The sequence below is a fragment of the Vigna radiata genome, chromosome 1, assembly GCF_000741045.1.
Source record: "Vigna radiata var. radiata cultivar VC1973A chromosome 1, Vradiata_ver6, whole genome shotgun sequence".
Lineage (NCBI taxonomy): Eukaryota > Viridiplantae > Streptophyta > Magnoliopsida > Fabales > Fabaceae > Vigna > Vigna radiata.
Window position 1 is genome coordinate 1,459,399 of NC_028351.1, and position 11,801 is coordinate 1,471,199.

Here is an 11,801-nt window from a genome sequence, read left to right on the forward strand (position 1 = left end):
TTGTAAGGTGAGGTTTGCACTTCACTTATATATTATAAATTGGCCTTATCTATGGCGTGAGACTAGATATTAATGGGTGGTCCGATAACGGCCCAATAGCGGGTGGAACAATCTGTCCAACAAATATCGCTAGGATAGGCTCTAACCATAGTTCTGATACCATGTTAGAAGTGGGTTCTAGACCTAACTCAACCCCACAAAACCGGCTTGTAAGATGAGGTCTGCATCCCACTTATATATTATAAATTGGCATTATCTCTAGTCGATATTGAACTTCCAACACAAAATTCATCCTAATTTAACCCAATCGACTATAGTGGAAATTTGGCTAATTTTTTTCAAATTGATCGAATTTGATCATTAAGTTTAAAAAATAATTTTTGACCATTTTTAATACAGTGTAGTATGATAAAAAAATAATTTAGTTCAATTTAAACAAATTATTTTTTAGTTCACAACAATTTTTAACTGTTAAATTTAGTAATGCAAAATGTGGTGCTTGAATCGAGTATATCTCATTTTTTTTCATGGTTTGCTAAAATTGGTTTAATTTTTTCCTTTTAACGTATTGAAATTTAAGTACATATGTTAGTTGTTTTTGTGTGGCATTAGCTGTGTTGAATATCTGAAGGACAAAACGAATAAAGTGAGGCAACAATTTCAATGGTCAGATTTTGAATATAAATATAGAGATGTGAGGCTACAAATATATGGATGTCTTCTTATTTCACTTGTTAGGTTGACACTTTTCTTCCTACAAACAAATTGAAATGTTTATATGTAAATGAGATGATGATGTGAACTAACCTCATACTGAATGGAACATGATTATTTACTCTTTAATGCATGCTGGTAAATCTTGAACATACACAAATGAAAAAAAAAAAAACTCTATGAAGCTAAATGAATTTTAAAATACGCATAATCTGTTAAGTGATTTTTCTTACTTGCTATAGAGTTTCGAAAACTTAATTTAATACTAATTAGGCGCACTAGTTCATATGTTAATATGAGATATTTTTTTTAATACTATATAATATAATGAAATATTAATTTAATCTATATAAAAAATTGGCATTATCATAAACTCAACTTTATGATGACGAATTTATAGATCTTCTTTTTTATCTTAATCAATATGGAATTAGTACAAATTTAAAAGTGAAGTAGATAAAAACACTCGTTTTAGGTCTCAAAAAAAAGTTCTGCAATAAACTTTTTAGTATTAATATTCCTCTATTAAATTATTATAAAAAAATTTAAGAAAAAAGACTTAAAATATTTTTTAGTATTATTATACCTCTTTTAAATTAATTATAACTTTATATTTGAAAATATAATTTAATCAAATTATTATTGGTGTTCGTTAATTTTTATTGGCATTAAAAAGATATTTAATTAGTTAAAACTTTTTTTAGTAAGTAAGATATTCCCAATTTGGTCCCTTTTTTTAAACCTTTCCAATTGAATCCTTATAAGTGCTAATTTCAAACAAATTAGCCTCGGCCATTAAAAATAGTTAACGATGTTAAAACTATGCAGAGGTGAGTAGATGACATGGTTAAAATTCTCCTTTTGAGGTCCTCTGCATAATTTTAACACCTCTGCACAATTTTAACACCTCAAAAGGAGAATTTTAACCATGTCATCTACCCACCTTTGCACACTTTTAACACCGTTAACGATTTTTAACGGCAGGGGCTAATTTGTTTGAAATTACCACTTATAAGGACTCAATTGGGAAAGTTTAAAATAAAGGGACCAAATTGGGAATATCTTACGAAAATAAGGATGCCTAAATGGTTTTAACCTAAATTATATTTTTGGTCAGGGAAAAATAATGATTAGTTATCTTTAATATCTTATAATCAATTTTTACTTCTATTTTCTTCTTTTTCTCTATTTGACTTATCATCCCACTTATTCCACCCTTGTGTTTCTTTATTTTCTTCTATTATTCTTTTGAATGTTTAGACATACTTCATTCTTTGAATCTCACGATGGTTGTATGTATCAATGTTTTTATCCTAATTTTTCTTTAGTATGTTTTTCTTTTCACTTATGTTGTTGTTTTTATTTTATTTGTTAAATTTGTATTAAAATTAGAAATATATTTCTTTTTTTATTTAAATTTTTCATGTTTTTCGATTTATGAGTGATTTTTTTTGTATATATTTTGATGAGAAACTAGAATTTTTAATTAGATTCAATTGTAGAACTATTAAATTAGGTTTTAGTTTAACCGTTCATGGATAATAAAGATGAAATATTTAATGAAATAAATAATGAACATGAATTAGAATTGGATAATAGTGTGAAAGTTAAATGAAATTAATTAAAATAATTTAATAGATAATTTTACATAGGTAAAAAATAAATTTAAAATAAAAGACTCTAAGTTTGTTTTAAGGTTTCCAACTCTTTGAGTCGTCTTAATGTGAAAAAATCATTTTAAATTTTCAACCATTTCCTTCTCAAGTATAAATCTTTTGGTAATCCCCGAAAGACCATAAGTAATTTCAAAATTAATGATTTATAATAGTATCAATCCGTATGAATTAACGTCATATCTTATTTATATTGTGTATTTGCAATACATTTCGAATCAAAAGACTCATCAAATATAATTTAATTTATAATTTAAATAATCTAATTCGTAACATGATTTTTTATTAATTTTGCTCTCATGTTATACTTTTTTTATTCAGCCTATGGCATTTTATTGTAATTTGAATTACTAAGAATAAAGGAAACTAGGTTCGTGTGATTAAAACTATTTCGAATGAATTATACTTCAATTTCCATTTAATTTCCTGATCATAACAAACATAATTTTAAAAGTTTAGGACTGAAAATTTTGGCTTTACTTTTATAAAATTTTAAAAATTTGATATTTTTAATAGTAGTGATTTTGGCGACTATGATATAAAATGTTTTTATGATTTTAATTTGAGAAAATTTTGAGTAAAAGAAATAAAAACTTAAATATTTTAGGTAAAAATATAACAATTTGACCACATTTATTTAATTTAACTTGAGAAAAAATAGAGCAAAACTACAGAGTTCAAATTAAATAACTAAAAGAGTGATTAAACATTTTGCTGAAGATTCAATGCAACTGATATCAGCATATTTTCTGTTTGGTAGTACTAACACAGTAGATATTCATAATATGTAAAATAAAACAATTTAAAGTAATATAGTTTTTCAATAATATATAAAGCTTTCAATGATTTTATACACATTTGAAATATGCTCTCAGTTATGATGTATGCTTCTATGTTTCTCAAATTGGTATGACTTGTAAAGTGAGGAAATGAGTTACATGTCCTTGTATATTATGAAATAAACATCTTCCATACTTAGCTAAATAATTGATACAATAACTAGCTAGGCTCTTCATTTCAGAAGGTGAATAGAAGGAAAGAACTATATCAGAACACTTCAGAAAGATTAAAAAACAAAATACCCTTTACAGACATCATTTACTGCTACTTTGCTGACAGTAACTACATGAAATTTCTTTGTTTTCAAAAATTCATGACCCCAACATTCAATATGGATCTGAAAAATAGGAGAATGTGATCTATGAAGACTGTCAATTTTTCTTTGAGTAAACCAAAAGGCTAAATCAACTTAGTTTCTGAAATATAATGTCATATGTAAAGTGGAAATCACAGGCTTCACCACATTGTTAAGTCTCACTATTTTGTTGAAGGAACTGAAGGTCTTTCATTTGTATTTCAACAGCTTCTTTTGATAGAGGCTTGAGTTCTGAAACAAAATCATCATCAACACCAGCAGCTATTTTCTCTGCCTTGTCTTTCACAAGGCGCTGGATCACATCGCGCTGAACTGTCGGAAAAACAGCACCAAGCATTGCTGTCAGCAGTCTCTCATCATCTTCTTCAACAGCATCCCTTCCAAAGCAACACACATAGATTGCATCAAGAGCCTTCCCAGCTCGAGTCTCCATTACTATAGCAGGAGGGTCAGCCTTTATCTTTGCCCGTCTCTACATTGTAGGAAGAAGTTTTATAGTTTTTAGGATAGTGGAATATACATAAAACTTAGCTTCAGCATAATCAAAGAACCAAGCATATCGGCACAAAAAGCAAGAATATCATTCACACATCTTAGAATTGTTTTTCCTCTTCTATACAGTAGTTGTCACAACACAAGATGAATGAAACTTTATCTGGATTTGTCATCACCCAATGAAAGGTTACTTTAAGAGCATCCTAATATTAGACCATTCCTATTACTTATGCATCTTTACTATGTCAATATGGTTGTCATGATATAGATTTAGGCAAGAGAAAATGTTACCTTTGGCAATGTAACACATGTTAACGATTCCCCAAACAAGAGAACAGTGAGAAATAAGCCTTAAAATAAATCTGAATAACTAATATTATCAGCATTTCCTTAGTAAGTACTTAAACAATAGTGCTTCATGTCCATAATTTGGAATGACTAAGTCAGTTAATGCAAACTGGCAGAGTTCTTCTTCAAATACAGCATAATAGCAGAGCTGAATGACCTTCAAAGATAGTTAAAACAAGTGAAATGGGGACTAACCTCCTTTGCCTCACTCATCAAGGCCATGAAATTCTGCTCCTCAAATTCAATGTCATTTGAGATCCGGAGCCTAGAGACCCCTTCTAGAATATCCTCAGTTTTGAGAAGACCTGCACCAACGGCTGCTAGCCAACAGCATAACAGAACATAGAGTGGATCCCCTGCCTATCCACAACAAACCATTCCCCTTTAGCTCACCAAAACCAATACCCAATTGCTACCACAAAACGATGCTAAGAATAAAGTTAGAAACAAAAAAACAAAGGATAAATCAATCTCACTAATATTCAACTTTGATTATGGGGTAGGAATTAAACATTTCACCAGTCTTCAACAATGTAAACTCATAAAAGATTGAGTTCTGAACATGAAATCTAGCTCTTTAAACTCAACCATAAAACCGAGTTAGTCCATGTAATAAATGTTTGCCTTGAATATCATCATAGGTTAGATTGGTGAACTTCTAATTCCAAATCCTATTAAGGTATAACACGAAAAACTGCATATAGTTAGCCCTTTTAGTTGTCCGACTCTCAATGAAAGCATCAATAAGCATACAGGGAAAACTCAACCAAAAAGTCTAATATATTCGATAGAAAAGTCTCAAGGCTTAAATAAAATATCAAATAGTTTATTCTTCTCAATGTAAAACTCTTAACGCATTGAATTTATGATTCTATGATGGTGTAAATTTCTACATTTTTACATAACAAAATGACATTGTTAGTGCATATACTATAAGTTTAATGATTAAATGATTAACGAGTAAATACTGTAAGCAAGTTTCTTATGTTGAACATGATTTTCAATTGGGTGAAGCTTATCAAAATGAAACTCTTGCTTAACTACCCAATTCTGATAAACTACTAAGACACGATTTTGACACCACCATGCAGTGAACCACGCAAATTAGATCAGATGGTGTGAGGAGAAAGACTGGTTGATCACTCACCCTTCCTCGTCGGTCTTGGAACTCATAGAAGGCAGTGGAATCAGCCTGGGAGCACTTGTTCCCAACGCGCCTTCTGAACTCAGCAAAGTCCACGAGGTCATCGCCGACGCCGCCTTCGTCGCTGAAGATCCTGGCAATGAGACCCACCACAGGGAGTGCCCCGATGACCTTGTTGGCGAAACTGCCTAAGGAGTTGGAGTTCTCCATGTAAGCTTTGACACTGAAGTGTTTGACTCTTGAAGTGGGCTTGGTGGCGGTGGGGTGAGCATGGTGGTGGTGATGGCGGCGGAGGGAGGAGAGGTTGAAGAGGTGGGAAGAGAAAGGTGAGAGGGGTGAAGTGGACTTTAAAACCACCATGGTCGGGGGAGGAAGAAGGAAGGGGTTAAGGTGGTCGGATTTGAGGTTCTTGGCCTCACGTTTATATATGTTATCCACTTTGCTCTCTTCTTCTCACTTATTATCCAAAATTAATTAAAAATTACAAAGAGTAAATTATCATCTTCCATATATTCATCATCTGATTTACATATGATTTTCTTTAACTTAATAAATTTTTATTTTTGTTCGTACGAATATTTACATATTGATTTATGCATAAAATACATTAATTTAGTATTCTAATTTTCTTGAGTGTTTTTCTTTTAAATATATAGTTTTAAAGTTATATTTAATATAAATATCATTTTAAATAAGATCTACTTTCATTTTTTTTTATTCATTGGATGTTTCTATATATTTAGGTTTCCTAAATTATGTTCCAAAAAGTTAATGTGAAAGTTCTCATTTGTTATTCCTTGAATCTTAAGAAAAAATTTATATAATCCAACAATTATCATTAATATCATATTTCAAAATAGATAAAAAAAATGAATTTGTTGTTTTTATCTTCACATGTAATTTTCTTTCTATTAATTGTAAAAAATTAATTTTTTTTTATATTATGTCAATATACTTATTTAAAAAAACTCAACATTAAAAAAATAAACTATCAAAATTAAAAACAGATTATAAAAAAACACATGATAATTCATCTTATGTCAATAAAAAAGTAAAAAAGTAGTGTACCATAAAAGTAATATTTTACTATAAAAAACAATAAAAAAAATATATTTTTTTCATTAATGAAACAGATAAAAAAATGAAAACAAAATAATAGATTTGTATAAATTAACTTTATTTTTTTCATAAATAAAAAAATACAGATAATTGAAATCGAATATAAACTATAAATAACTCAAAAATAAAGAGAAAAAAAATAATTTTATTATTTAATATATTTAATATTATATTTTACTAAATTGACGTGATTTATAAAAATTAAAAATTTGACTAATTTAATTTCCATGATGCCGCACATCATGCAATTAAGAGATCTACAACATGCAATTAACATATCTACTTAAATTTAAATATGTTAAAAGGAAAAAATAATTAATAATTAAGTCAAACCAATTTTACAATATAAAAAGAAATTAAATGATTTAATCAAGATCTTAAGTGTGAATTTGCATATAGGTACCAACATTATAACAATGGTTAACAGGAATGAAATTTCTTATTATTCAAAAAATGAAGATCCACATATACAAAAGACTATTCAACGTTCAAGTTAATAAGAAAGTTTAGGATATTATAAATATAGTAAGCATGAGTGATTATGAGGTGAGTATTCTTTAATAGAATTAATTGTATTTATAGAATCAATCTAGGTCATGTGTTTATGTTTCTATTAGAATTATACTTACTTCAAGTATGTAAGAATATATTTAATAACATAATGATACTTCATTATAAACAATAACCATAATGCCAAATTATCGATTTTAATTATGATATGTGAATATTGTCTGATTAGGCGTAAGTTTATCCTACTCCATAATGAAGAGGTTTAACGGATCTTGTTAGACCGTTTTTTTTAGCATGTTTATTGGGTCGGATAGGAACATAAGCTCCTCAATGTTGGGAGTTTTCTTTAACATACATATTTGTGTTTAATTTTTTTTTAGGTTTTGGTCGGTATAATTTGTAAATAGATTCGTCATTTGATTGAGTTCATTATGCATTGGTACTTCGGTCAAGCTTCATGGGTGGATTGATCCTTCGACCAAGTTTGTTTGTGGATTGACTCTCTGGTCGAGTTTGCTTGTGGATTGATCCTCTAGCTGAGTTTTGTAAGTGGATTAATCCTTTGACTGAGGTTCACAAGTGAATTAGCCCTCTAATTGAGCTCTGCAGGTAGATTGACTTTGACCGAGCTTTGTAGATAGATTGGCTTGACAAGAGTTCTCTATTTCTCCCAAGTTAATTTGTCACTTTCTTCGGATGAGTCATGTATTAGATAACATATTCTTTTTCTTCCATCTTTTAATTTTCAAACTCCCTTCAAAGTTTGAACTCAGATTTATCTAAAATTGTTGTCTACCTGTATGTCGTCTTTAGAATCTTCACGTTTCTTTTGAAAATACAACTTTTATTATCTTTAGAAAGTCGAACTCGACCATAGATCTGTACAATATGTACAAAGTTATTTTTTCCTCCACTCATTTTTTTTTTCAATACCACAATCTTGCTATAGTATGCTCTTCATCCGTTACTGATTCTTGCAACTTAGCTCAATTTTTTTACACTAAAACAAACTTATATCAGGTTGAAATGGCTGAAACAAACTATCATTCAGATCGATCTTGATCAAATTGTATTAGAATTTGATCAAACTGTATTTAAGTGTTTTTGAATTATATTAATATGAAATTTTGCTACTTGAATTTTTCTTATATTCGGACCGGAGTTAGACTTTTTTTTTTCGAAAATGATATTTTAACACGTTTTTTTTGTCATCTCTATATGTTTTTGGTTGTTGAAGAAAAGGCTGTCCTGCACCTTCCTATGGGCAGTCAGTTATTTCTGTAAGAAACCGAAGCAGTTGTGTTCTCTTTAGATACTCTTAATCATGGTCGATGATATTATCAGTAGTTTTCCAGACGAAATCCTTTGTCACATCCTATCTTTTCTTCCGACCAAACATGTTGTCGCAACGAGTGTTCTCTCCAAGCGCTGGAAATTTCTATGGCGCTCGCTTCCCTTTTTCGATTTCCACTATGACGGAGACCTCTTTGATTATGACAGAAACAACGAGAATTACTCTCATTTTCTTCACTCCGTGGACTCTTTTTTGCTTTCGCGTGATAAAGATCAACCCCTCCATAGATTTCGCCTCAGATCTGACTCTACCTACGGTCATCCTGTAAGTATCCAGAGATGGATTACGGCTGCAGTCAGTAGAAGCGTTCGACACCTCGACCTCTATTTGGATTGGGGCTTTGTCTTGCCATCTGTGGTGTTTAGCTGCAAAACTCTTGTAGTTCTCAAGTTGACTTTCATCCAAGTGGAAAATACTTTCTCCGTTGACTTGCCTTTGCTTAAGATCTTGCATTTGGATAATATTTCTTCTCCCGAAGGTCTTGATCTTTCACAGCTTCTTTCTGGGTGTCCTAATCTTGAGGACTTGGAAGTCAAAGGTTTCATTTCTACGACTAAAGGGAAGGTTATCAGATTGCCCAAGTTGATTAGAGCCAGCATCCATGAAGATTTACTTCCATTGGAAGTTGTTAAGGATGTTGAAGTTTTGTTCTTGGATTCGGTAATGCTATGATATTTGTTTGATATTACTTTCCATTTCGAAGGAAAAAAAAAAAAAAAGGAGATTTCTTATGTTCTGTTATCATTTTGTATCTCTTGCAGAAATATCAACAAATCCTGGATTTTGACTTTCAGAATTTAGTTCGACTTGAATTGATTTTGCAGCATAGCAAGGATTGGCTTGGGGTATTGGAAGTGCTCGAGCATTGTCCCAAACTTCAAACTCTTCTCATTTGCATTTATAAGGTTTAATGATTTAAGCTTTTCAATTATGATTTTTCTTTTTTTTAATCTTTTCTTCAAATATTAGTGTTAATTTAATTTTTTGATTGTTGTTATCAGAGCAGTTTTGATACATTTTTGGCAGGCCATGAAGAAGTAGTTTGGTCATATCCACAATCTGTTCCTGTTTGTATTTCATCACACCTTAAAACCTGTTCTCTTAAATATTACAGTGGTTCTATAGATGAGATTCAATTTGCAAGTTATATTATGGGGAATGCAACATATCTACGGAGCATGAATGTCTGCATTGACAGTGAATCTCATTTTACTTTTGGAGAAAAACTTCATATGGAAAGAGAATTATCCTCGTGCATGAAGAGCTCAGATATTTGTACACTTTCATTTAAATAGTTAAGGATTGTTTCTTTTTGTTTGCCTTTCTTTTAGTAACTGCAAGAATGTGGTCATGCTTGTCAAATTAATCTGCTTTTCTTCACCAAATGAAAGTTTGCCACACATAATTGGTTTTGTCCAGAATAGTTTATGAAACACTTTGAAGTTTCAAAATTGTGTTGTTTTCGGATGAAACCTGTTTATCATGTATCTTTTTAAGTGGGTGATATTATGGAAAATTCTTTTTATTTGCTTCTCCTGTTCATTCTTTTGGATTTTAAATTGTGTGAACAATGGTTAATTTAAAGAAATTCATTGCAAAAGAACCAAAATTTACTGTTGGTATCTCTTTTGAGGTAATTATTAATTCTAGTAACTTTATGGAATCAGAATTAGTATTTTACTTGATTTAAGATGATGATGTTTAATGCAAAATCATTAAAAAATTATTTGTTAATGTTTCTCATTTTGTTTGTTATAAATTATTTACGTATCATATGAATTTCCAACAGTTCATCTTGATTTGATCAAGCCCCTTGTGAAAGACAAGTCAGAGAAAGTAGCAGCTGGTGTTGATGATGGTTTTGTTTCAGAACTCAAGCCTCTATCAAAAGAAGCTGTTGAAATACAAATGAAAGACCTTCAGTTCCTTCAACAAAATAGTGAGACTTAACAATGTGGTGAAGCCTGTGATTTCCACTTTACAATATGACATTATATTTCAGAAACTAAGTTGATTTAGCCTTTTGGTTTACTCACAGAAAAATTGACAGTCATCATACATCGCATTCTCTTATTTTTCAGATCCATATTGAATGTTGGGGTCATGACTTTTTGAAAACAAAGAAATTTCATGTAGTTACTGTCAGCAGAATAGATGCTGAAAGTAGCAGTAAATCATGTTTGTAAAGGGTATTTTGTTTTTTAATCTTTCTGAAGTTTCTGATATAGTTCTTTCCTTCAATTCACCTTCTGAAATGAAGAGCCTAGCTAGTTATTTTATCAATTATTTAGCTAAGTATGGAAGATGTTTATTTCATAATATACAAGGACATGTAACTGATTTCCTCACTTTACCAGTGATACCAATTTGAGAAACATAGAAGCATACGTCATAACTAAGAGCATCTCTCAAATGTGTATAAAATCATTGAAAGCTTTATATATTATTGAAAAATTATATTACTTTAAATTGTTTTATTTTACATATTATGAATATCTACTGTGTTAGTACCACCAAACAGAAAATATGCTGATATCAGTTGCATTGAATCTTCAGCAAAATGTTTAATCACACTTTTAGTCATTTAATTTGAACTCTGTAATTTCGGTCTTTTTTTTTTTCTCTCAAGTTAAATTAAATAAATGTGGTCCAATTGTTAATTTTTTACCTAGAATATTTAAAATTTTCATTTCTTTTACTCAAAGTTTTCTCAAATTAAATTTATAAAAACATTTTATATCATAGTCGCCAAAGTCACTACTACTAAAAATATCAAATTTAACCTATGTCACTTACTGGAATTTTTTTTTTCAAATTTTATAAAAGTATAACCAAAATTTTCAGTCCTAAACTTTCAAAATCATGTCAGTGCTCAACAGGAAATTCAATGGAAATTGAAGTATAATTTTTTGGAAATAGTTCTAATCACACGAACCTCGTTTCCTTTACTCTTGTAATTCAAATTTAAGTAAAATGCACATGGTCAATAAAGTATAAGAAGAGAGCAAAAATAATGAAAAATAATGTTAGAATTATATTGTTTAAATTATAAATTAAATTATATGTGATATTCAATATAATAGTTCCACATTTATTAGAAATAAAAAAAATTAACACGAAGGTTCATATATTATACTTATAAATATATTATACTTATACTTGAGAATTAAACTGTAAAATAATTCTAGAGGATTTGATTGATCCCTCTCATAATCTTTTATTTATAATAATAAATTGATACAAGAGTACATGATAATTAGAGTAACCTAGACACAATATAATCATGAT

The 11,801-nt window shown here is 29.7% G+C and overlaps 2 protein-coding genes across 2 annotated transcripts; one reads left to right on the plus strand and one right to left on the minus strand.

Moving 5' to 3' along the window:
• Window positions 1-3,430: 3,430 nt before the first annotated feature.
• Window positions 3,431-5,943, minus strand: LOC106764045 (photosystem I assembly factor PSA3, chloroplastic). The gene is made up of 3 exons (XM_014648250.2): window positions 5,534-5,943; window positions 4,582-4,746; window positions 3,431-4,015 (listed from the first exon to the last, which is right to left on the minus strand). Exons 1-3 carry the CDS (start codon window positions 5,888-5,890, stop codon window positions 3,695-3,697), a joined length of 843 nt encoding a protein of 280 aa, XP_014503736.1. The 5' UTR covers window positions 5,891-5,943; the 3' UTR covers window positions 3,431-3,694.
• A 2,408-nt stretch (window positions 5,944-8,351) lies between these two features.
• On the plus strand, window positions 8,352-10,718 carry LOC106774997 (FBD-associated F-box protein At3g52670). Its single transcript, XM_014662020.2, has 4 exons — window positions 8,352-9,173; window positions 9,275-9,418; window positions 9,515-9,807; window positions 10,303-10,718. Exons 1-4 carry the CDS (start codon window positions 8,484-8,486, stop codon window positions 10,310-10,312), a joined length of 1,137 nt encoding a protein of 378 aa, XP_014517506.1. The 5' UTR covers window positions 8,352-8,483; the 3' UTR covers window positions 10,313-10,718.
• Window positions 10,719-11,801: the final 1,083 nt, after the last annotated feature.

Coding starts and splice junctions, on each gene's coding strand:
- LOC106774997 (XM_014662020.2), top strand. CDS start 8,484: ATGGTCGATGATATTATCAGTAGTTTTCCAGACGAAATCCTTTGTCAC. Junction 9,174..9,274: donor AAGTTTTGTTCTTGGATTCG/GTAATGCTATGA, acceptor TATCTCTTGCAG/AAATATCAACAAATCCTGGA. Junction 9,419..9,514: donor TTCTCATTTGCATTTATAAG/GTTTAATGATTT, acceptor TGTTGTTATCAG/AGCAGTTTTGATACATTTTT.
- LOC106764045 (XM_014648250.2), bottom strand. CDS start 5,890: ATGGTGGTTTTAAAGTCCACTTCACCCCTCTCACCTTTCTCTTCCCAC. Junction 4,747..5,533: donor TCCAAGACCGACGAGGAAGG/GTGAGTGATCAA, acceptor TGTTGTGGATAG/GCAGGGGATCCACTCTATGT. Junction 4,016..4,581: donor TGATGAGTGAGGCAAAGGAG/GTTAGTCCCCAT, acceptor CCTACAATGTAG/AGACGGGCAAAGATAAAGGC.